General features: G+C 40.9%; 2 protein-coding genes across 4 annotated transcripts; both read right to left on the reverse strand.

Moving 5' to 3' along the window:
- Positions 1-710: 710 nt before the first annotated feature.
- On the reverse strand, positions 711-7,726 carry LOC110063655 (uncharacterized). 3 transcript variants are annotated; one of them, XM_020770653.2, is made up of 2 exons: positions 6,030-7,726; positions 711-2,211 (listed from the first exon to the last, which is right to left on the reverse strand). In XM_020770653.2, the coding sequence occupies exon 2, from the start codon at positions 2,206-2,208 to the stop codon at positions 1,582-1,584; it is 627 nt and encodes a 208-aa protein (XP_020626312.2). In that variant the 5' UTR covers positions 2,209-2,211; positions 6,030-7,726; the 3' UTR covers positions 711-1,581. The 3 variants fall into 3 exon arrangements, with proteins under 3 accessions (XP_020626312.2, XP_020626310.2, XP_089138320.1); XM_020770651.2 differs by lacking the exon at positions 6,030-7,726 and adding an exon at positions 4,585-5,060; XM_089282194.1 differs by lacking the exon at positions 6,030-7,726 and adding an exon at positions 4,141-4,351.
- Positions 7,727-11,966: 4,240 nt separating this feature from the next.
- On the reverse strand, positions 11,967-25,732 carry LOC110063674 (uncharacterized). The gene is made up of 3 exons (XM_089277416.1): positions 24,929-25,732; positions 18,728-20,255; positions 11,967-14,786 (listed from the first exon to the last, which is right to left on the reverse strand). The coding sequence occupies exons 2-3, from the start codon at positions 20,252-20,254 to the stop codon at positions 12,801-12,803; spliced, it is 3,513 nt and encodes a 1,170-aa protein (XP_089133542.1). The 5' UTR covers position 20,255; positions 24,929-25,732; the 3' UTR covers positions 11,967-12,800.
- Between the last annotated feature and the right edge of the window lie 14 nt (positions 25,733-25,746).

Consider the following 25,746-nt stretch of genomic DNA (forward strand, 5'->3'; position numbering starts at 1 on the left):
TACATGGGAAAACCGGAAATTCCAGGGGCAAAATCAAATGGTTCGCGCCATTCCGTTTGGGAAGCATCAGAAAATATGGGCTGTGATTTGAGTTGATGCTATTTTTCTGCCCTTTTAAGTTTTTCTAGCTGATGTGGATATACTTTGTAGCGATTCCCTCTCCCACAGCGTGGCATTCAATTGTTTAAGGTTTATGCCTGAAATTTCTAATCGGATGGTTTTCGTTTGTAAATGGTAAGCACCCCAGAACGCCTTTTCTTTCCGACTCGACAATAAGCTACATCTGAACGCAACATGGCGATATCTCCGCGTAAACAGACAAAGTAGTCATTATATTTGATCTGTATGATAATCATTGCCGATCTGGTGAACTGAACTATCCCGATAAACCCGAGCGTCGAAAGAAATTGAAGCCAGTATTGCTTAAGTGGATTAAGATAATTTGTAGGTTAACCGTAGGCCCCGTTTCCTGGCTCTTCAGCGTTACGTGGTCAGCAAGGGACGTTAAAGAACACACACACTTATCGCAAAGAGTAGGGCACGAAGGTCCCATGGTTTGCGTTGGTCTGGCCTCGTCTCACGGGTTGGTGCTTCACATTGGGTTAACCTCATTGCACCTTTCCTCCTTGTGTCTGTCTGTAAGCTTCGATCAATAATTGTTCCATGAGTTGGCTCATTTTAACAAGCCAATTTCCAATTTACCCACTACGTTTTTTTTTTTTTCTTTTTTTCTTTACTTCATTTTAAAATCGGGCTGGTTATTTGGACCAACCCAAAACGCGCCTACAAATCGCAGTGCGTGAATTAACCTTTATCTGACAAGTGCATGATCAGGAAAAACGGTTCAGTGAATTTTGATTTTGGCGCGTTTATTCTTAGTATGACCAGATAAAAGCATACAATTTTCAAGCAAAAGTGTTATTCAGTATAAAAATACTTATGACACAATTCTTGCAATATATTTCTATATTATTGTTCCAATCATCGACTACGTCACAAAAATAATTTTCCAAACTACGTACATATTTACAATAGGGTTTTTATGGTTTATCTGGCATAACAGACTTAATACACGCGCAATTTAGGCGGAAAATGTATATTAAACACTTTGACTTTTTCGCCCTCGTTTAGTATGGGCAGAGAGATAGAAAACTACATTTTAAAACAAATATCAACAGATATATTTCAATATAAAGATCATTGTCTACGAGCGAATAATTGAAATATTATTATAATTGTTATTATTATTATTATTATTATTATTATTATTATTACTATTAATTAATTAACCACGAACGAAAAAATTAGATTTGTGAAAGAGCGAGTGGTTCCAACAAAATGTTGCTGTTCATGAGACTCAACCTGTACAGAAACCTGTGATAAAACAAGAAAACTGTTCTCGTTTCTCTCTTGCACTTCAAACAAGAAACGTTTTGCAACATACAAGCGAGCAATGACTCAGTGAATATTATGCGGAAATCCTTAAGTAGCAGTAGATGCCCAGCTCCTTTCTGTGATGCATTGTTCAATGAAACACCGACATCTCTATTTATAAGTTGATCAATCTCAGGGTTTCTGAGACTAGGCAATTTCCATGATATCCATCGTGTGTAATCTAGGCCTTTCTGGGTTATTGAAAGTGGCAAGGTCACCTCTGTTCTGGTACACTGGCTCATCTATCGGCTCGTTAGTGTTTTCGTATACTGGCTGTTCATCTTCGCATTCCTCGTTGGTGTGTCGATATTCACCGGAACTTTCGCGGCTGGAATGGTCCCGCAAACCGTCGGGCTCGTAAGCTGCGTTGTCGAACTGTAACGCGATCCCCTCTTTGCTGGGGCCAGCTTCTTGAGAGGTGCTCGCTGTGCCAGTATCAGGAATCTCTTTATTAGGTCTTGTGCGCTCGAGTACCGTGACAGTCTCGTCCGGTTCCAGTCGTGCAATAGATCCCGGCCTGTTCAGTAGCTTGCCTGCACAAGGGTCTATGGCGTAACGCCCGGCCGAGGAGCTTCTTTTTTTGTTCTCGTCTTTATCTTTGATTGTTTTCCCGGCGTTGTCGTTGGCATCAGTGTAAAGAGGGCTTTGGTCTCTTGAGAGCTCATTCAACTCCCGACGAATTTTCCTCACCACGACACACAGATACAGCACGACAATGCAGAGGAGACCACAGCAGCCGCACACTACCGCTGTCAGGATCTCTGTCAGGTTCATGAGCTGAAACGAAAAATTGCCCGTTCATTAAGAGCTCTTTCATTGCATTTTGAGTTATTTCTGCCACTAGCAAAATGACCTTTAAATTCAGTGAAGAACACCTGAAAATAGTAGTTAACTAAGATAGAAAAACACAAAAAAGAAAATAATAAACTATAAAGGAGCAGGGACGTCGAGGATGGAGAAGATTAACACGGATTGCAAACGACGAACTTGAAAATTTTAGGCTAAACTTTTCAATATGCGCAAAGCGTGACATTGCTCCTTTAAGCAATATAGCCAGGCATATTTTGCGGATCAATTTTACCCTTGAGCAATATTTGTTTTCTATTGTTCTTTTGTATGTTACAGCATGGATATAAAAGAAAGACGTACACAAATATAATTTGTATTACTACTTTTATGCTTCTCTAGATGCAGTGCCGCTTTTGATTTCTTGCAATATCAGTATGGACCTTCGTAGTCAGTTTTCGGTCCTCCAGCTAATGTGCGTGAGAGACTGAGCAGACTTGGGATTATAATTATGACTTAGCATTTTTATTGCTGTTGTTATTCTAAGCGTTGTTGTCGTTGTTTCTTAGAGAGAGTAAATAGAAACGCTTCGACCCCCATTCCGACAAGATTCGAAGGAACGTTTTCGCGAAATAACAAGTATTCAACAAAAAACGTTTTACACCTTTTACTGAGCAAAGTGATCGACGATATCGAGTCAGTATTTCAGGAAAGTTATGCCATTTTCTCATGGTCAAATATGATGTCGCCAATCTTTAAAGAGGTGGTTTTCGCTACCAAGACATTCCGTTTTGGGGTATCTTGCGTTTAAAATCAGGACGGCGCTTTTTCCCTCCAAAATAACACTGGATCGGATGAAGAACGCGCTCCCTTTTTCTTCCAGAAAATCTTGTAATTATATTCTTTTTCCTGTTTTCCGCTTCAATTTTCTCAGTTTGTTATCAGGTTTAGATTAATTTTCCATTCTTGAATACCTCCGATGCCGTTCTTGAATACCTCCGATGATGGGAGAGTTTTGGTGATAATTATAGCAAGGAAATAATATTTTTGAACTCCACTTACTTGAAGGGGTATTAGTTTAAAAAAAACCCAAAGGAGGTTTGGTTTTAGTTCTCCTTACTTGACTTTCCTGGGAGAATTTAACGTTTTATGAAGACGTTTTCCATAAAGTGATCGTGTCATGGATTTTCGTAACCTAACGTACTGAGTTTAGCACTACATATAAAAGAGAAGTTTTAATTTTATCAGCCCCACTGCAGGAACGAAGCAAAGTTCATTTCCGTATACCAAGCGAGAAGCTATGCAATTTGTGCTAATCACCTCAAGCACACTGAACTAATTCATTAAAAAATAGTCTCTTTGAAGTCACCAGTTAATTCACGCATTGTAATTCAGTTGACAGCATTACTCAAATTGGAACATGATGTCGTAAAAAGTTTAAAAAAAGAGTCGCTGTCACCTTAATTCGACTGGAAAGTGCAAATGAAGGCAATATCTTAGCGACCGGAATAGCGGAGAATGGCTTTATCCGCGCGAATTCCAAACATAATAAGAATGTTGTTTCAGAAGTCGCTGAATGAAAGTGCTTCACAAAAAGATTGTTTTATCCAATTGAAGCTATGTCCGGTGGAATTCTTAACCGATAGCCATATAAAATGAAATATAAGATCATCGCAAACCCCCTTATAATACAAACTGGCTATTGGGAGTCGCATCAAAGAATCAAGAATGGCGGTTCTTAATTATTAAGTAGTAATGATCCATTGATCTAAGTCCCGACGCGCTCTTGAAATTCTTACTCCGTTCCAGAAGCACCTTTTTAAGGAAATTTTACCAAACAACGAAATTGCGGAATAATGCTAGTTTTAAAAGAGGAAATGTAATTATAAAAACGTTTCGCTACTACTTCGTTTTACCTACCGAATTGAAAGGCTTCCTATCTATGCATGTTGATGCAAATCGCTAAGTGTCTGAAAGTCACTAATCGCTGTCTTTGCCCATGTGACTAGCGCACTTAAGAAATGTGAGGGGTTTTGGCGATTTGTATCTTAAAAAGGAATTTCAAGGCCTCTTTTTGACTGTCAGAAACGCTTTTCAGTAGAAACGTGCAACCATGCAACATATCCCGCCGCGGTGAAATCTTTACACAAGCAATACGTTACTTAAAAAATAAAACAACAATAATATAAGACCGCGCTGCGGAAACACCTTCGGTAAGATACGAGCTCCTTGAGGAAGTAAGGCAATACATACGATATAGGTAATTTGGCGTGCCAATCTGGTCTGGTAGATAAAATGTATAGAAGGAAATAAGGAGCGTAATGCACGGATCTCCTGCCTTAAATATTAAAATTTGTTTAGTACCTTGTGCAAGTGATCAGGATCAGCGAGTCACTCAATGTGCTGTGGACCTTGTAAAGTAACCGGCCCTGGTTTCCCCGCGTAGCGCTCGTGCGAAGAGTAAATTCGAAGAAGCTTCAAACAGGTGATTTAAAAACTCTCGAGAACCTTAGCTACGGCTGGTACAAGCCTGGCTTGAATATCGCCTGAACTGTCTGAAGCTAGGATGCGATTTGAGCCGATCCTGCCTTCCGCCGATTTACCGAGGCCGCGATGAGTGTTCGTCGGTTGACTGTCCCAAACAGCGATTATGTAGAAGACAGTGTTCTTTCTGAACTCAGTGAGTCAGTTAGCAAGCTTTCTCCCTGTTTTTGAGCGCTAACCTTTGCAAACGTAGCAGCTCTTTCGAGATCGTGCCTCCTTTGTTGTCGCAAAATCCAAAGATTGTGACGGGAATAACCCTTTGACACGAGCATTTCAATTTTGTCAGTTACGCAAGAGCGAGCATCTTTGCAATTCAATTAGATTCGAAAGGAAGTATTTTGAAATATTGAGGCTTTTCTCGCTGTGGTGGAAGAATACTACTAAATCTGCAATCTATTCTTGCATTGTTGTCTTCTACTCTCGAAATCTTTATTTTTTCTAGGTTTTTTTCCAAAATTAAACACGATAAAATTTGGCAAATTCTTCACGGACGTAACGGGAGACTGTTAATGTTATCCATACAATAAGCCTTGAATGGCCGGAAGGTCTAAAATAGCCCTGTGTTTCCGCAGCCCAATACCTGAATAAAATTTTAAAACTAGTCGATCTAACCACAGCTCCTCAGCGCATTGTATTTTGTATCGTTTCTGATCATTTTATGTGTGGCGAAAACATGCTTTGACAAAACACGAAGAAAGGTATTTTGATCCATTAGAACGAAACTGTCAAGAGGGGTTTACCCCCATTTTGACCTTGTGCTGAAACGGATATGAAACGGAGAGCTTGTTTTCGCATTTGCGTGTGTTTGTCTTCAAAATGAATTGTCAGCGATAACAGCTGCCACAGACTTCTGAAATGGCTTGTTGGACATCGGAGTGTCTTGTACCTGACAGACCATACCGTGACTGAGGCCGAGAACTGACAATTGAAGATGTTAAGAAATTTACGCAGTTTGAGTGTTTAATACAAAGCCATAAAATATGCGAAAACATCTCAGTCGTATAATACACATTTAAATATTTCATTTTTGTTTTATCACAATTGTTGTTACCTGAACCATTGTGGCCACATGAAGTGACTTGTAGAATGACTTGTTTGGTTTTACAAGGAAATAAATATTGGAAAAATGACTGAGTCATGCATCACGGGATATGTCTCTGCAAGCTGGAGAACTCAAGTTTGCATGTGGTAAACAGGATGTATATTCAAAGCAACACAAAAAGGGAAGATAACAAGATCAGTGATTAACTATTTTTACAACATACCCTTGTCTTCAGTTGCAAATTATGAGACTACGGTCATGACAATGATTCAGGCTACTTTGAAAGAGATGCTTCTCTTTCTATCTCATAAACTTCACTCGATATGATCCTGAGCCGGAATGCGTCGAATTCTTCCTTTTTAGTAATGAGCTGGTTCATAAATATTTAAACTGACGAAACGTGACTCTGAATATGGGTTAAGTACAGTGATATAAGAATATTGATGATGCTCTTTGAAAGTGAAACCAGACGAAATCTCGAAATGATGTCACTTAATTAAAACCAATTTAGTCGAAGAAAAGGAATTTCACTAAATGTAATCCGGCGTCCCTTAATAGCGCATCATTCTTAGTACCATGAGTTAATATTTTACTAGAAACTTATTTCATCTATGTTGTGTTTTAGTGGGCACAGTAAAAATAGCAAACGAACTCGGAATAATCCCGGCATTACTGCTGAGCTTGCATATTTGCTGTACTGATAACTAATTGGAGCTCTCTTGTAAGACTTGCAAAAACTCAGGAAAGCACTGCTCGTTAGAATTAATCATAGGATCGCAATCCAAGTACATTTACTTTCGCAGTGCAAATGAGGTCTTTGGAAATCGAAATGTTATCTAATTAATGACATTTAGGGGGGGACTTTTCTCATTGTTTTGTCCGAAAAAGTACCTTCTTCTTTCGAGTCATTCATTTCCATGAGTTACTAGATAGAGATAATTGCACAGCTTTCCTATATACAGGGTATTCCATGAGGGGTTAGGCATGAAAAAATATGTCCATGCACGGCCATAGACCATTGGTTGAACTCCCAACTGACACTGAAAGCAATACTGACAATCCCGCCTTTTAGTCATTCGGTTTTCGATGGCCTCTAAATGTTCGATTAAGGGTAAACTGACTAAGCCAAGCATGACCTCAGCGAACGCATGCATGTATACCACCATTTGCTTGTAATCTTATCTCACATGTAACCAATCTTGTGCCAGTTATGCTTACAAGCGTAGTTTTTAAACTCTTTTTACGAGACTCTTATGGCTGTCGGAACTACCTCTGTTTACTTTGTTTAGTTTTAGTACTGATAGCTCCTGAAAACGACGAGTACAGAATTCATTCATCTGTTCAGACCTCTTGGCGTTCACAGTCGACACAGTGAACTAAGCATCAAATCCTTCGTTGTTTGCTTCCAGGTTGCTGTTCTTCTCTGTACCTTCACCTAAATTATCTCGTCTTAGGTTTCCTGTTGTAGTTTTAAACTGTGCTGGTAATGAAGGATGCGGATTGCGATGTAACACAGTGATGGATTCACCTGGTGCATGCTGCGCCCGGAGGGGAAGTAGATGCAGTTCTCTCAAGCGTAAAGATTCGTTGCTGCTAAGGTTACAAGAACTGTTCTCCCTCAAAGAAAGACGCTGGACTTTCTGTTGAACTCGCTTAAGGTGCACAAGAAGATAAATAACTGTAGAGCAAAGAATGAGTTGACAAGCGCAACCCACCACTGACACAGCTAAAACGATATAGATGAGGTTCTGCTGATCCATGCATGAAATTAAAGGTTCTGAAATTGAAACAAGAAGGCACGTTACTCTAGTAGCGTAATAATATCGACGCTGGAGTAACTGTGACCAATAACACCAAGAAATGGTACACTGTCGAAAGAGACCTAGCTAGCAACAGCCACGTAATAAATCAGACTCTGCACTTTACTAATAGCGAAGCGTTATTTACATTTGATCGATATCGCTGAAGCGTTCTAATTAAAGAACTCATTCATGGGTAAAGCAATCAACTGTTATTGTTGGTGACACTGATCAACTTTATGGATTCACGTGATCAGTATGACAGCTTTGACTTAGCATTGACTAGTTGATTGCCTTCAAAGCTAATAGCACTGTAATGCTGCAATACTAACAATGAAGCAACGGTTAAAAGCTTTTAACAGAACTGTAGAGTTATGCACCGGTAATCAAAAAGAGAGAATCCTAAGTCGTTTTTTTTTCAATCTCACTGTTGGAATGACCAGGGCTGAACAAACCTATAAACGCATTAAGTGGGAGCAGGCCAACCTACAGAGTCAAATTTATTTGTGGTCTCGTTGTTTTTTGTTTCCGCTACGGCAGTCATCAGAACATGTGAAAGAACTGATTTATGTGAACTACAGAAAAAAATTGAACTGTCCGAGTCGAAGTGATATCTGTTGTGAAAGAAATTACTTGTAGTTTCCAAGAGAACCCCAAAACATTAAAGGAGATATAGAGATGAAGAGGTAAAACCGTCGTAAATGAATTATTAAATTTCGGTTACGGAATTCCTTTCTAGACTTGTTTTGTAACCCCTCTTACTATCTACATCGAACTAAAATGATCAGAAATAGTAGCCTACAGGATTTAGTTTTTAGCTTGTCTTGAAACATATCGCAATGGGTAGACCCAGTGGAATAACTCTTAGTGCATGTGCTGTACTCTGAATCGCATGGTCCGGGTTCGAGTCCTGGCCGGGTTCACTGTGATCAGTGTGTTCTTGGGCAAGACACTACTCTCACCGTACCTCTACGTACAGGGGAATTGTTGGGGTAAACGCTAATTAATAACTGACAGAATCCTTGGCCGGGGAGCAACCTGCGATCCACAGCCCAGAAGAGTGGAGCCACCACTTCATACTACAGAAACTGGGTCAAACTGTAGTTAAGCGCCAGAAGCTATGAGCCAGTGAGGCTTAAGATTAAAGGCCATACTATTTACAGACTCAAATTGGGGACGAGTGTCACAGCCACATCACTAGGTAGGTATGGGTATTACTGACATCTCTTAAAAGAGGTTTAAGCTTAGTTTATATATGATCGAGATCATAAGGCATTTAAGTCTATCTCGAAAGGCAGGTGACGGCTTTCGAGATATTCTTCTTTCTCTTTAGACTCGCGGCCCGTAATAAGGGTAGATATCAGCCATTTTCCTTATACAATGGGATATGCGCCCTTTGGAGGTAAGTGACCATCTATACAAAGTGGCAATGGGCTGTACTCAAAGTAGGCACTCCTTAATCTTAAAAAAACTGTGGACTGCACCCTAGGTATCTTAAAAGGTATCCCTGCACACAATTGTCTACTAGCATTTGGACCATCCCGAAAGACGACAGACTGCACCTGAGGTAGTCATCCGCCCATCCCAAAATACAATTCATGGCACACCAGGCATGCCTGCTTATAGGAATTCGTTTATAGCTAAAGACGATTTCACATGCATGCACCCGACAGGTACAATCACCCATCTTTGAGCTGAGATAATGGCTGGTGCCTAGGAATAGGCTGTTTTGCACGAACACGAAGTTATCTTAAGTCCTTGCGTGGGTATGTAAGGTCCCTAGGGACATACCTCTATAAAAGGGATCACGCGGTTCGAATCTCGCAGAGGAGACGCTATTTCGTTGAGAGACGCTAAGTTCGTACAGAGAAAGAATCATAACCTAAACGCAAGGTTTACGGACGGGAAAGGATTACAAGAATTGTAAGTAGAATTATAACATATTTTCAGTTTGTATTAGTTCGAGGACAATGAATGAGTTGCCAGTAATCGGATACCCGTGTTTGAACTCTGGGATCGTCAGGGGGCAAACATTGCTAGTCGCTAGAAGGAAATGTATGGCGAAAAGCTGTTTCGAGGTACAAGAAAACGATTTTTGAGAGAGATCAACGTTTTTTCGCCGTCGTTTTTATCACAAATGGATTTGGGCAATGTTGATATGTGGAATATGTAAGTGTTTCTTTGAATAACTGTGAAATATGTGACAAAGTCTACCGATAAACTCCGTTGCTCGCGTGAGGTTTATTGTGAAATTTACATCACGTAATGGTCTGAAAATATTACAAAATTTATTAGGTATAAATCGAGAGGAAGTAACCCAGTAAAGCCTTTTAAGTTGTGTACAGGCTACTTTTGGCTTATTTGAAAGCTCAGTCGTACAAATAATACTGGAAATAAGCCCGGTGGCGATCATTGTGCTGTCTGGGGTTGATTTAATGACAAACGAGTCCGCGCGACTCATGCTGTGCTCATACTGTGTTGCTCAAAGCCTTTGTTTTGCTTTTACAAGCACGTATTTCAGTGATTTTCCTTTTCTACCACAGATCAAGGGTAGCTCTTGAATATATCTCTGAGTATTTGTATTTGAAAGTGCCGTTTGTGCGTGATTATGCTTTCCGAAGTTTGGTATTGACGGTTGAGTGAAATTGCCCGACACAAAGGGTAGTAGTTCCTTCTGCAATTTTCGATTTCTGTTTTAGAGCTTCTTTACTGTCTTAATATTTAACTTCTCGGAGGGTCCTTTCTACCATTTGCTCCGGGTAGCCTCTTGAGATCAGGCGTGTATTGAAATTTTCAATGTTCTCTTCAATGTATTTCACAATAAACCTTACGCAAGCAAAAGGGAGTTTATCGGTAAATTTTATCACTTATTTCACGGTTATTCAAATAAAAACTTACATTTTCCATGTATCAACATTGCCAAAATCCATTTGCGATAAAACAACGGCGAAAAATCGTTGGTCTCTCCCCAAAACCATGTTTTTGGGCGTCGAAACAACTTTTCGCCATACATTTCCTTCTAGCGACTTGCAATGTTTGCCCCCTGACGATCCCAGAGTTCTTTTCGCAAACACGGGTATTCGATTACTGGCAAGACATTCATTACGACAATTACGGCACGGAGCCTCAAAGTAATTGTAATTTGTTTCTTTCAGTTTGACTATATACTTCTCGACAGAAGGAGTGTAAAAATAAATCCTCATAATTCCCAGCTGTTGTGGTCTGATTCAAGTGCAAAACATAGGTACTCGCCCTCTTAGAAGGACGGTTGACTGCCTCGACGAGGGCATGCATGTCTATCTATAAGGACGATGAGATACACCCGAGGTTGGCATCTGTCCTTCTAGAGAGATAAATAACTACTGTAATAGAGACAGGCATTCATCCATCCGAATGACTAGCTACGGACTGTACATGAGGCGAACATACACCCACTTAGAGAAACAGTATGCACCACGAGAGGAAGGCACGTCATTAGCGTAAAGGGCGATGTGCTGAACCCAGGGGCTGAACCCGAAGTTGTCATAAAAAGCCGTCTAGAGAGACAATATGCCCTTTGCAGCTAAGTCACCACGTGACCTACTTTTCATAAAATTATGGGCTATAACTTGACGAATGCCAGAAATAGAAAAAAGCATGTCGAAATATCAAAATGGCCAAGTTTGAGGCCCCCCTCATTAAAGAATGAGATTTTATGACGGTCTGAATATTTTAAAAAATAAGAAGATTTGTATGGAAAAAGCTGTTGGAGAGCAAAGCCTTGCTGTCCAGTAACATTTTCCACACAAATACTCTAAAATTTCCGACGATTCAAACCGTCGTTTAAACTTACTCTTTAATCCCAGGGACCTCAAACTTGATCATTTTGGTATTTTCGATATGCTCTTTCCATTTCTGGCATTTTTTAAGTTATATCCCACAATACAGATTTTTTAAAGGAAAAATTTGGTCACGTGACCCCAGCTGCAAAGGGCCTATTGACTGAGCGCGGCTTACACATCTTTAATTATATCCAGAAAGAAGAATGACCAACGACCGAAGGCATGCTTAGTCTGCCCGTCTCGAAAGAGGGTGACTGAATGCAACGTACATATGTCCATCCGGAAAGACGATTGAATACATGCGGCCAAAGTAGGTTGTCACTTTTGCACCGCAATATCGTTTCCTAGGCTGTAGACGAAACAGAGCCGTCTCAACAGTGTGATCTTGACTTTCACAGGCACTAAACTAGACACATTTTTTTCAAATGGTGATAGCCTTGTATTTCTACATGCAACATTAACTAGATCTTACACATGTATTGATTTGGAAGACGGTATAATATCCGTACTCAGGGAGTGATGAGCAGTTCTACTAGATAAGCCAATGTCGGCCAGTCGTTTTGTCATCTTTACTAGTACTTGCATCAGACTGTTACCTTAATTAAATGACCGGACTTGGCAATTTATAGTTCACCATAACTGTATTCCATGTACGTCCTGCGAAAATGGACTAATCGTGAAATTGAAAGTTAATCTCAAACGTAACTCCGAACATGGACGTACAAGCATTAAGTACATGAAGTTAAAAAATGACATGACCAATCTGATTTAAATTTTACTTTCCAGTTATCTATATGAAAAGGTAAGGCGCTTGGTTAACTTGCTAAACAACAGGGCAACTACTTATACAGGGTGGATTTAGGAGGAGATGGATTGGGTGGCTTGCCGCCGCCCGCTTCCCACCCTCCCCTTCTTTTTGGAGAAGCAAAACAAAAAAATTGAAAGCCTTTGTGAATGTTCTGGCCTAAATAAGGGCAGAGTCTTTGGATCTTTGGACAGGCACCTCATTGTAATTTCTACTTTGTGGCATTTCTAGTATTTCTTGTGAAACGATTTTCAATTAGGATTCAATTCTGAAATTGCAAAATTTTGGGAACCTGCCCCATTGATTCTGCAACCGCAAGGTACCAACCACCCCCCTCCCCCTTAAAAAATCCTGGATCCGCCCCTGTAATAAACCTGGCCCTGTTTTCAAAAGATCAGAAGACATAATTTCTCTAGTCCTCTTAAGTTCATTGATTATACTGAATTTTAACACTTTTTTTGCCAATTGCAGCATACAAATTTGACCTGGCAGTATTTTTCGAGAACGCTAACAGATGAAAATTCGCCATAATGAGGAAAGGCGGAAATTCAGGTGCCTTTGCTTTAACACTAAACATCAATTGCATCGTTACTATAGATCGCAAATTCGTACTCGCTTTGAAGGGCGTCGTTCCCGTAAAACATGGTTTTTCCATGTGGAAGGCCGATGTTGGCGTAAATAGGAACTTTGTCGGAAAATTCATCACCAACATACTGATTGTCGTCGTGGTTGACGTAAATCACGCCTGGTTGCGCTGGGGCGGGTATTTCGCAGTATAGATCATCGTTGCCGTCATCAACATTAGAGTAAATTTGCTCAGCTGTGCAATGAGGATCATCAAGATCTGTTGCTGTGGAGTAGTTCTCTTCGCCTGCGTATTTCTCGTGAACTTCACTTTCCTGAACAACTGTTAAATAGTCTTCTTTACTGAAGGACTCGGTAGCATCAGGTTCCACCGTGATTTTATTTTCTCTGTCAACACAATTAGCCGAGTCAGTGAGCGACTTCCTCTTGAGCAAGTCTCGGAGTTGCGAAACAATGCCAGATGACCCATTACTTTCCGTTGCATCTTCATTAGTAGCATGGTCATCCTTGCATTTTTCTTGCATTCCATCTTCTGGTTTCATTTTCCCATCGCTTTCTGAAACACTCCGATCGTGGTTCTCCTGGGTGAGTGGAACATTGGTACCCACATTGTTGACGACAAACTGGTCTACGTAGCTGACGATTTCATACTCATCATTATCTGAGAATGCACTATTTTTCACTTTCTCTCCAGCATGTTGCTGTGTTTGCTGAAAATCAGTAGCACTGCTAAGCCAGGTCTTGCCCATTTGCTCCACGCACTTTCCACTTTTATCTTCATTTATATTATTATCCACTTGCGCCACCTCTTTTTGAGTTTCGGACCCATTCTTTCCATCAAAGTGGATGCCATCCGTGACACTCTTCTTTTTACGGCGCCGTTTCCCTTTTGGCCGAGTTTTTGTAGAAATAACGCGTTCAGATTCGTCGCCAATACAAGACATCGCCTTCTTACTGTCCTCTGATAATGCAAGTGATTCATCTGAATGGGTAACCGCGACATATCCATGTTCATTTTCATTTGGTAACTTTGTGCCATCCATTACCCTGTCGTTTACTTTGTTCTCAGTCTCCATCTCTTGGGACGATTTTCCATTGTATTGTTCGTGAAACTTAGTATTCGTCACATTATGTAACTCGATGAAAAATTCAGCTGATTTTTCCCTGTTCTCCTCAATCGAAACTAAGCTTTTAGATTTGACTGTGCCTGATGCTTTTGTAGCCTCCGAGATATCATTTTTCTTTAAACTGATATGCTGCTCATTTGCTTCATTTTTGCTGCAGATTTTCAAATCTTCGCTACCCAAATCCTCCTCGTCCACTAAAGGCATCGTTTCAAGTTCTGCTTGTGCGCAATCTTCAAGGGGTTCTGGGTAGTTATCATCATCATCATCGGCATTGCTTACGCTGATATGAATTCTTCTTTTGTCCTGCTTTATATCCTTTATGGGGCACTCACTGGTAGAGATTGCCACGATCGATGAGCTATTACCAATTATCTGCAGGTATGATGCCACTGGGACATCGGAAATTCGAACTGTTTGTTCTTCCGTCTTGGAATCGTCATCTGATTTGTTATCTTCTACGTGCAACACAAAATCTGTTTCTTCTGTTTTCGGGCGAGGTCTATCGACATCGGAACGGACTGATGCATAAGCAAAAGCTCTGTTGATATGTTTCCAGGAGTTAACGATACCTGAACCTGCAGCTTGCTGGTTAGAGAAAACCAATGGAAGTGGCGAGCATGTGTCTTGGGCTTCTGGTTGATTTTGTGTGGTCGTTGGCGTTTTCTGGTTGGGTGTTAATCTGCAATAAACGCTCCATCCTTTGGAAATGGAATCAACTTGATGATGGATTTTTGCAAGCCGTACAATTAGAAACAAAACGATCATGGATAGCAGTAATGAAATACATAGCAGAACCAGGGAAATTCTAAATACAAAATCCTCTTCCATTGAGATGGCAGGTCCCTTTCAAGAAGGACGTTGGCTGAAACAGACAAAATGGAAATACTGATTAGAAGTCCAAACGACATTGGTAGACTATCGGTCTTTCCCTGGTTTATACTTCAATCAAGCCAAAGACGAGGCAAACAATACAGCGCACTAATGCTAGCAAATGGGGATTTCCCATTCTAATCTTATAATCAACACGAAGATGATGGTACCACGCATGTTGCCAGAGGAACCTTGTCACGGTAGCTTCTCGCGTAAAGAGGCGTCACTCTCCTGACTTATATTGCAGGCTCAAACGGACATGAATGGTATTTCATGTCACGTTCGCTCCACTGAACTAACCCTTTTTCGTTCTTATGCAAACTATCCAGCTTCCTATTCCTCAGATTATTTTTTTGGCCGGCTCGGTTACGTATTTGTTTTTGTACTTGCGCCTTGCTGAAAATCGTTTGCTTGACCTTGGGACTGGGCACCAACATCTAAAGAAATTGTTAATTATTATCCTTGTCAACTTCTTCTTTTTTTTTTTCAGTTCAATTTTTCCATAATTTTATGGTCTCTCTTGTTATTTAGTTAAATAGCAGAATAAGCGTTTCGTCTGAGCACGCACTCAAAATAATAGGTGTAAAATGTATCTTTTGTTTATCAGTAGTAACTGCTAATCGCAAATAAACATATTCCTTGCAATTCTATCCTAGTCTTATCCTTCTGTGCACTGCTAATTCTTTCTGTCTTTGAGCCTCAACTTAACAGAATTCTTAATCTGCCAGCATAAACACGAAATGTGCGTAATCTTGCGAAACCGAAAGGTGAAATACACTTATCTCGATGCCAGGATGTTTGGCGGAGTAAAGCCTCACAAACTACGCATGCAAGAGAACTCGTTGTACGGACCCCTTATCAATTGCATCACCAAACAAATATGCATTAAACCGTAAGGCCCAAGCAGGAAGTCATATCTATGACTACTTACCAGAATTTCGCTCTACGGAAAATTACTAAATTACAATTCTTTACAACTTCAAAAAACTTAAAGTTTGTTTTACCAAAAAGGCGGGCCTCGGTACTTCAACTCGGTACTTGGTATGAACAATTCCAGATCCAGCAGTGGGATAAATCACTATCTAACACTAATTGTTCACTGGATAGTCATTTATCTAGTGGATGGCGTAATCAACCCTTTGAACAATCGAAGTCTTCCATGTGGAATGGGATGTGCCAGGACAAGCATAACATCTTAATATGCGCATTTCTCAGTCCTATTAAAACAAAACCGCGAAAACTGTTCATCTTGTCGAGTTCGATTTTATTCTGAGACCCAGCTTCATTTTAAAACCCAGCAAAGAACAGGTCGGTGACATCTAAAGCGTAGTTTGTCATTTTTCAGCAGCGTGAGACCACAAGCAAAAGCATATGTCCATCTAGCGCCAAATCTGCTGTTTCAGCGATCCAGGACTGAGCATAACACATATTGTGCAGACAGATGCCTTAACTACCTACCTTTACCCGTCCGCTTTTATTCGACCGGTAGTTAGTGAGTATGACGCCACACCATTCAGAGTGTCCTCGCTGCTTGTCCACATAGTTTGGAAGGCTAAAAATAAGGGATTAGCATTTTCTGCGTAATTAAAAACAAGGAACTTTCGGCTTGCGGTTTACGGGTTACCGAGGTCAACTTGATAGCAATAAAATTGATACAATGTGTACGCAATTTGAATATAATCTCTGGTTAACATTTGTTGTTGCAAAACGATAAACAATATAAACAAAAGATGTTAGCATGGATCTCGCCTTCTCCGGCAGCCATCAAGAAAGTGGTGTAGGCGTTACAATTGCGGATACTTTTCCTTTGGGATCGATGCTGGGATGCAGTTGTCCTCAAAAGTGTGAGACCGTATATGCGTGGAAATGCACCTTATCTTGTTCGTAAAGGAGGTGAGGCGTTCAATTTAATGTAGCTCAGGCACGGTGTTTTGAGTCAATTTGGCCACGTAGAAATATAACCTTCAATTTCAAGGAAGCCTTAATAGTTTACTAAGAGATAAAAACACCGAAGAGATAATAATAAACCGTACAGGAACAAAGAATGGTTAGGGAGGAAAAAGATATAAAACATTGTTTACAAACGACAAACTTGAAAAATATAGGCTAAACTTTTCGAGATGCGCAAATCGCGACATAGCTCCTTTAACGCGGTGCTGTAACATGCCTTTCCTTCAAAAAGAAAATTAAATCCGCCACTGGTGGGTGTTTCAGTGGCTAGTCTTGCCTGAACGCCTTGCATCTTGTGTGCTATCCTATTAGAAATCCAATACAATGTCAATGTTTGTACAAGTGTATTTATTACTGGCCTCCGAGGATAAGAATCATTTGGTGCCTGTTTGGAGAGACACGTAAGCGTTTGTTTCCTCCACGAACAGGAATATATCCTCGTTTTCCGTGTAGCTTGGTTGATTCTGGTGCGGAGTAGTTTAGTGTAGGGAAACTGAGCCTAATAGCCTTTTTAATGATTTTAGTGATATTTGTGAAAAGTAGTCATCAGAATGAGGGCCAAAGGACATAATTTGCATCTGCCGGTGGTGCTGAATCCCTCTACGTTTAAACCGATCCTGGAAGAAATATATCAGTCTGCTCAAATTTTACGAAATATTGTCAGTTCTCGACCGCTAAATTCGTAATAATTGCTAAGATCATGTTGGTTAGCTGCATGCATCCTTTATTTGAGATTGCTAATCTGAGGAAATTTACTGGGTCGTATAGATCAGACATAGGGAAAAATCTTTCTCATGCCACGCACTAAGCGTAGATGAGAGCAGGAAACTAGACGCTGACAGCCCAAAATCTAGACTACAAGTAGTCCCTCTTTCGCTCAGACCGTCGTGCGTGATGCCAATGGAAACCGCGAGAACAAAAATGGCCGCGCGAAATCCTGGGGTCAAGAAGAGCGCGAAAGTAGGATTTCACGCGGCCACTTTTTCCTCGGGGTTTATTTACTATCTTGCTCGACAGACTAAGCGAAAGAGAGACTACTCGTAGTGTACCCAAAACTATAGCAGTAGATGTAGGGGTGCGAGGGAACTTACTCTCTAACGTTGTCTATTCATAGATCTATCTTCACATAACTCTATTTGAACTCTCACTTTGCAGATTAACGAATATCAGCTGCACCAAGACACTTCAGTTGTCACTGCCTGGTCAGGCAGTTTTGTGAGTCTCCGGACCATTTCACTTGTCTCAGTATGTCAACTCTTTTTAACCGAGAACTTTTTTTCAACTGATCCAAAGCATAATTATTCCGAGCTTATCTCGTATATCGTCTTTTACTCTAGATTCATTGTTTCAGTTAAGTTCTTAGCAGTCCTTTTTGCACGATAGTTGACAGTTTAAAAATTTTGCAATTGATCTTTGGCAGTTCTTAAAAGTAAAGCGTTAACCAAGCTGGCCATGTTATACATGAACCATCTTCGGATATGGGACAAAAGAGCGCTTAAAAAGCAGATAAAGCCAGTACCCGGAAAGAGAGAATCATAATGGTGGGTTATATTTGACGATTGCACAATTCAAAATATCGCTTTTCTACGGTAGACGTTAACACTTAGGCCATTTGGCCGCTGAAGATTATTAACAAACAAATGGATTAACTATATATTTACAAATTGATTCACTTTACGTTAACTATAAAATGACGATCTACATATGTTCGAAGACCAGTTGTGACTCTCTTTAAACTGAGAGGCATTATCATTTCAATTGCACCATTGTCTCAACAACAAAAGGACGCAACGATATTAACCATTCGCGAACGATACAATGTGCGTAATCAAATTAAAATTATACGTCAATTTTTTACTAATTGCTTTGGAAATAGAGATGCTTCTCTCCAAGCACATTAGCAATACTTTCATAGCGGCTCGCAGTTAGACTGCAGCTAGTATAGGAAAACTTTCGTTATATCACGGGTTATCATAGAGTGGACTTTCGTCGACTTTGCAAAAGGCGGCGTTGTCGTTACACATAGAAGATTGTTGTTGTGTCTCGTTGTTTGCGTAAACTGGGACATCATCTAAACATTCAACACCAAGATTTTGGACAACGCTCTCGTTGACGTAAATTACTTCTGACTGCACACCAGCGTTGTTATTATTGTTGCTGTCGTGTATAACGGAGTAGATCTGGTCAGTGGAGTATTCTTGCTCTTTTGAGTCCACCTCCGTTTCGTGGACAACCGTGAGATATTCATGGTTACCTTCGGCCGACGAATTGGCAACAGGCTTATCTATGCCAGTGGTGGAATCATAGTTGTCAACTGGCTCACTCCAGTATTTCGTTGGTATGTATTCATAGCTGTTGTCGTCACCATGACTTGCGTTCACTGGCCCATCGTTTTCTGAGGTACCTCCAGCTTGGAATTGGCCCACTGGAATATTGGTACCTGCCTTTCCAGCAGCACCACCTTCCACGTGTTGCACAATGAGATAACCAGAGTCATCTTCATCGACATCCTTTGAGACCCCAGGCTGTGTTTGTTGGAACGCAGCATTATGTCCAAACGTAGTTAATTTGCCCACCGGCTGGCTAGAGAGGTTTCCATATTTACCTTCCTCTAGATCATCAAGAGGCGACACGCGGTCGTCGAGTTTTGACACACCATTGACCTTGCTCTTTCCTTCGGACTCCGTCTCATTTTTGCTCTCCATCTTGTGATGTCCGTTCTCCTCCATCTTGGATTCAATGGGAATAAGGTATGAAGACTCGTCTTCGTGAGGAGGCGACTCATTTTCAGTTCCCTCTGATAAGGCAGATGATTTGTCAGAATGGATAACCACAAGATATCCATGGTTGTCTTCATGGGAGTCGTCGTTTTCTTCCTCGTTCAAAGCCTTTCCATTTTGTCGCTCGTCACATCCCATTTTGGACTCCACTCGTGAGGAGTCAGCATCGGGTTTTGCGTACGTATGATCTTTGGCACACTTTAAACTCATGTAATCCTTCTTCAGTTTGCCACCTTTAATATTCTGTTCAGAATCATTACTCGTAGAGTGATGTGCTCCTAAACTATCATCAACGTTTTGAACATTTGTTCCATTATTTTTATCACTGGCAATGGATCCCTCTTTTGTGTTTGAACCATGGACAGGTTTTTCATCGTTCCCCGGTGCCAAGGAACTGTCAAATGAAGTTTCTTGCGGCAAATCTGAGCGAGGTCCATCTCCATCGGAACTCGACGGTCCGTACGCAGCAGAACTCACCAAATTTTTCCAGGAATTTGTTTCCTCGAAATTTGCCGCGGAAATGACCAGAGGGAGAGAGCAAGTGTTTTTGGTCAGGCCAATTATTTGTCGTTGTATTTTTCTAAGCCAGACAATGAGAATCGAAATCAATATCAATAACAGAGACAAGAAACATAGAAGAACCAGTGACGCTTTGAAAAGAACCTGCTCATCAATCGAGATTCCAAATAGCATTTCCTCACAGGTCTTCATTCTAAAAAAACACGTAAGAGATCTTGTTAGGAAAGCTTTAGGATTGCGTTCGAGTTAAGCCGACGACTAAGCTACTTATAACATCGCCGGAAAAGCTCCTATAGGAAAGAAAAATTTAAAAAAATAAATATGTAAATATGTTATTCGTTTACCCACGGAGCACCAAGGAGTTTAAAGAACTCGTTCAGAAATCCTCGTGCATTCCAGGATCGAATTGGAATCTGAAAATGTTGGTTTTTTAGGAGAGGGGAAAATCGGAGAACCCGGAGAAAAACCTCTCGTAGCAGAGTAGAGAATCAACAACAAACTCAACCCACATATGACGCCGGGTCTGGGAATCGAACCCGGGACACATTGGAAGGACGCGACGCTCTCACCACTGCGCCATCCCTGCTCCCCAAATATATGCCAACTGGAAAGAGTGCTGGTGATTTATAAGAATTTTGTTGAATGATTCCATAAAGCCCAACTAAATGCAGAGGTACCAATTGCACCCTTTACTACGCCTTTCAATAACATGCGGACTCTAAAATTCAGAGCTCAACCGACAAATCCGTTTTTCGCTACCGTCAATCAAATGTTCGGCGGCTCCTCCCAGCTTCCGATTACTGCCGAGCGCGTGGTAATCAAATCTTTGAGCACAGATCAGGCAATGAAACATCGCTCGGCAGTAGTTGGAAGCTGGGAGAAGCCGCCGAACATTTGATTGACGGTAGCGAAAAACGCATTTGTCGGTTGAGCTTTGAATTTTAGAGTCTGCATGTTATTGAAAGGAGCAGTAATTAAACTTTGAAGTAAAAGCCAGAATGATGAAGCGACAACACTGTGTTATTTCACGAGGGGCACAAATAAGAGGACCAACAGCTACAATCGACCAATCAGACTCCTTTATCGCTGATCCAATCATTATTAAGCTCATAGTGCTGTTAGTGCTGTTTCGAAACAATTTTCGAGTAGCTCATTGAAAGGTTCGTCTCGATTTTCTCTTGTCAACTGATCTCTTTTATGAACGCGTCCAGTGACATTTTTGGTAGAAAAAATACTGCAGTTTACTACAGTATGGTTGATAGTAAAACGGTAATGGCGTAACGAGTAGCGGCGTAAGGCGACTGTTTTTGTTGGTTTAGAAAACCTGACTAGCACTCCGGTTAGCCAAAATAACATTTCGGGACGTTAGCCTAAATGGTGCTCCCAGGGGTGAAGATGGGTATCACTACGGTTAGCCTAAATAACGATCCGGTAGACCTAGAACACTGACGCAACAGTGGTTGGCCCTTAATAACTGTAAAAGTATGACGATATATACTCAAAACAGTTAGTTACCGCGCCAATTCCTAACGCCTGACTTGTATATATAGTAAATGAATTGTAATGTACTTGTAATTCCTGATGAATTTTTGCCGTGTTTAAAGCGGCAGGGGTAATTTGCAGAACGCCGAACGCCGAAGGCCAAATGCCGAATGCTCTATTTGCTTGCGGTTAGTTTCACTTATATTTGCTAGCGGTTAGCTTTTATTTTTTGGACAGGGCCATACGCAATACAATACTATCCTTAGCAAGCAAAAGCTAACCGCAAGCAAACAGGAGTGAAACTACTAAACCGCAAGAAAACAGTACATTTGGCGTTCGGCGTTCGGCGTTCGGCGTTCTGCAAAACACCCTTGCCGTGGAAGGATTAAAGATTAAAAACGCCCTTGCGCTTTGTACAAACTACCAAGCCTTATTAGTGTTAAGTGCGATTGTGTTTGAATTGATATTTGCCAGAGGCAATTCAAATAATTTTGACACGTTCGTGTTTGTTATGAAACCCAAAACTTAGATCAACACGGATTCCTTTGACCTACACGTTTGCGGAATTCTTGCTTCGGCTTTCTGCACTAGCACTAAACACAAAATTATGCATTACCAGTTTCACCTCATAACAATGAAACGGGTGACGTGCTGAAAGGAAATGGCCACAAAAGTAGAACTGCCACGATATTCAAACAATTCCGCCTTAAAAACATGATAGAGGATTTAATATATGATTTTTAAAAACAAGAAAACATTTTCCGCCCAAGCGTATGTTTGGGGTAACGCGAAATGCTGATAAAATTACCCCGCCTCCCCCTCCGGCCGCCCCTGCACGGAAAATTGCACCAGTAAGAAAGTTTGAGTTGAGTTGCTTTTTAGAAGTGAGATTTTCCAAGCGGATGTGAGCAGTTTCCGTTAAAATTAACTGCAGATTATTGGGCGCAGACTCTGATCTAGAATCGAAAAGCATTTCTTCGAACAAAGTTTGCGGAATGTCTCAGATTGTTGTAGGTGTTGAAAAATGGGTCCGTTCATGTCCCTACTCAGATGTTCACAAATGCGCGTTGAAAGATGTCGGCTGGTTTGGCCGATGTAACAGGCATTATAACACGCGAACGGATATCGCTTAGCACGGGATCCTTCGTGCTGAGCAGATTGCTTAATAACCAACTTAAATTCTATATTGACCTATATTGATACAGTAACGTTGAAAGAGTTAACGCAATCTTTTCCCAACTTTTCCAGTAGACATAAGGTCACTTTAACCTATCTACTTTGTGACTAGGTGTCACATAAGACCTCATAAGCTAACTTGAAATAATAAGCTAGAACAGATTGTCGAACCTGTACAGGGCCGATTTATGACATTTCATACATAGAATAGAGATACATCGAAAAAACTTTACTAACGTGTCAATACCTTATAGCCTGGGAAATCTCATACTAATTTGGAGGGAACACGGGTTCAGAATCTCCCGCTTCCCATACTTTCATCTCCCGACTCCCGCCCTTTTCTGTCCTGCTTCCGTCTCCTGTAAATTAGGAGACTCAAAACACGTCCTAGTCATTAAGCTGCACACTTCTTAGGCGTTTAATTTTTTTTTTTTTTTTTTTCAATGGTCTTGAAAGACATTGTTGTGAGATATTTATATAACTATCCGTGTACTCAGCCTTGCTCGATCTTCTTACATTCATCGACCTATTGGCCTATGAAATAGCCATTGTAAAAGGGTTTACAATTTCAATTACATTATAGCCCACAATGTAAACTACTGGGTTACCAGTAATTGTGTCAGCTATTAAAGTGTTTTATTTATTCATTTAAGTAAGCCTGTTTTTAGCCCAAGCGGGAGTTTTCTCAGAAATCTTAGAAGATCGAAGACGCTAAGACATTAAATGCAAACTTTTAGGCGTTTTTTTCTGGAAGTATTCTAACTCCACTCCCAATCCCCCCCCCCCCCCTCCCTAGCTCTTATATTATAAGAATCATTACTGTTTTAGTGTTAGTTGACAATTGCTTTTACAACACTGTATGTATTTACGGTCACGCAAATAAAGCTAGTTGTTGTTGTTGTTGTCTTATCACTTCTCGTCCTTTCCTCTCCCCCCTCTCGTACCCCTCTCGCTCCTTATTCCCCTGGGTTTCTGCCCCTGTCCTCCCCCCTCACAATTTGGGGACACAAAATAAATAGAAGAAAAATAGAACCAGATTGAAAAATATATTGCACTATATGCTTGAAAACAACACCCAATACGAAATTTTTAGCAAGAATTTTTATGAAAGACAAGACCAACTCAAACCAAATTAAAGGAAACATCACTTCTGAGAAAGCCAGGAATTAGGAACCGGAAGTTTCCACAACCAAGTGAGGGAGTACTTAAGCAGCTGATCTCCGTTCTTTTCAAATACATCACCGACAAAATATGTAATTAACACTGAAATTGGCGCGTAGCCGAGCGCAGTCCTGGGCGGGGGAGGGGGGGGGGGGGCACATGTGAAAAAGAATTTCCATCCCGGGAAAGTGGGCTCCCTTATGAAATGGTCGGAGATGCTCGTTGGAAGCTTTGAATTAAACCCCTAAAGGAGACCAATCCGGGTGTGTTTCGAACTTTATTTGACCCCTAAAAGATACCACCTTAAAACGGAATAGGCTCGATTACCAGTCACTGTTCAAGAAAGGGGCATGGGCTAGTAGACCGGATCGGACTCGAGACGCCGCCGGAGAACGGAAATATTTCTTCGAGCCAGCACCGTAAAAGATACTTTGACAGCTAAGAATGGTGACGTTTCGTCATCAACACCCTAAGTGAGACCAGAATCCTTGACTTGTACCCCTAAGCGAGAACATCTCCGACTTTTTCATATAGGAGTGTCCCCCCCCCTCCCCCCTCCCCCCTTACTCCCGGGATTTCCATACGCGGAAAATTAACTAAAAGGAAGCGTTTTGTGCCTGACGTGATCAATGTGTAAATATTTTTTTAGTATAATTATTGTATCTGATGAATGGTTGTTTCAAAGCCCAATAAGTTCACTTCCATTAACATTTTTGCTTGGCAAATACGCACACCTCTGTCCGTAGCCATAACTATGATATAAATGACAAATACAATAGTAAACAACATGCATTCAAGACCCCGAGGTGAAATATACAATTCGATACGATCCTTACCGGAGTTGCCAAGCGTATTTGACGCAAACCTCGATGTTGTTATCGTTCGATCAGTCGACATTCATCTGGCCGATTGAGACAAGAACTTAATGAACGGGCATTTTTAATACAAAGGCATATATAAGTGCTTGTTTAGCTAATGTTATTTCCCCGAGCTTATGTTATTTCCCCTGATCCTTTCGAAAACTAAAAGATGTCCTTGTGGCCTTACCTGTATCCACCTTTGTTTTAACTCATTTAACGCAGGTCTTTTATGAGTATGACTCCGCCTGGATAACAAAGTCGGTCTCCTAATCTTCACAACATTAATATTTCCGCGCGATCAGTTACAACGTCTGCACGAGAAGGAATTTAAGTCACAGGTCCACGAGGTCATAGCGGGAGGAGTCGTATGTAATGAATATGGAAAGGATCATGTGACCACAGCCCCCTTGAAAAGAGAGCTAAGAACTGAACACTTTATTTGCAGGGACTGGGTCATGCAATTTTAGCAGTAAGCGACTGGTCATAGGATTAACTGAAATAACACATCATCATCATCGTTATCGTCATCATCATCATCATTATCATTTTTGCCTCAATAAAAAAAGAAGAACACAATTACAACACTTTTGATATGGCGAAGACTGGGGAGACCACCAAATTCTTTCCGACAGATGATTTTCCGCTCTTTTGCTTCGAGTTGTTCCTGGGGAAATTCCTACGAAAAAAGGACTAGGGTGCTCGTCTTGCTTTCCAGGGGTAAAAAAGCAGTTTGGTACCTTTTAGGGTGTTCAGCCTTAAAAGGTTCACAGCGGGCGCTTTTTCGGTACCTTTTAGGGTATTGAGCCGAAAAGATATGACAGGAGATCATATGTCGTTGTAGAACTGGTACTCTTAGGGTGAAAAACATTTCAAGCCACACACGCAAAACAGGATCTTAGTACCGCTTTGGGGTTCTTTTTAAAATTTCCGACGAGCACTCCCATCCTTTTTATATGGGAGTTCCCCCCCCCCCCCCCCCCAGGAGGGTTATCACTCGGCACTTGT

Source organism: Orbicella faveolata, unplaced genomic scaffold (genome assembly GCF_042242905.1).
Source record: "Orbicella faveolata isolate gen_17 unplaced genomic scaffold, um_ofav_v1 contig_12, whole genome shotgun sequence".
NCBI classification, from domain to species: Eukaryota; Metazoa; Cnidaria; class Anthozoa; order Scleractinia; family Merulinidae; genus Orbicella; species Orbicella faveolata.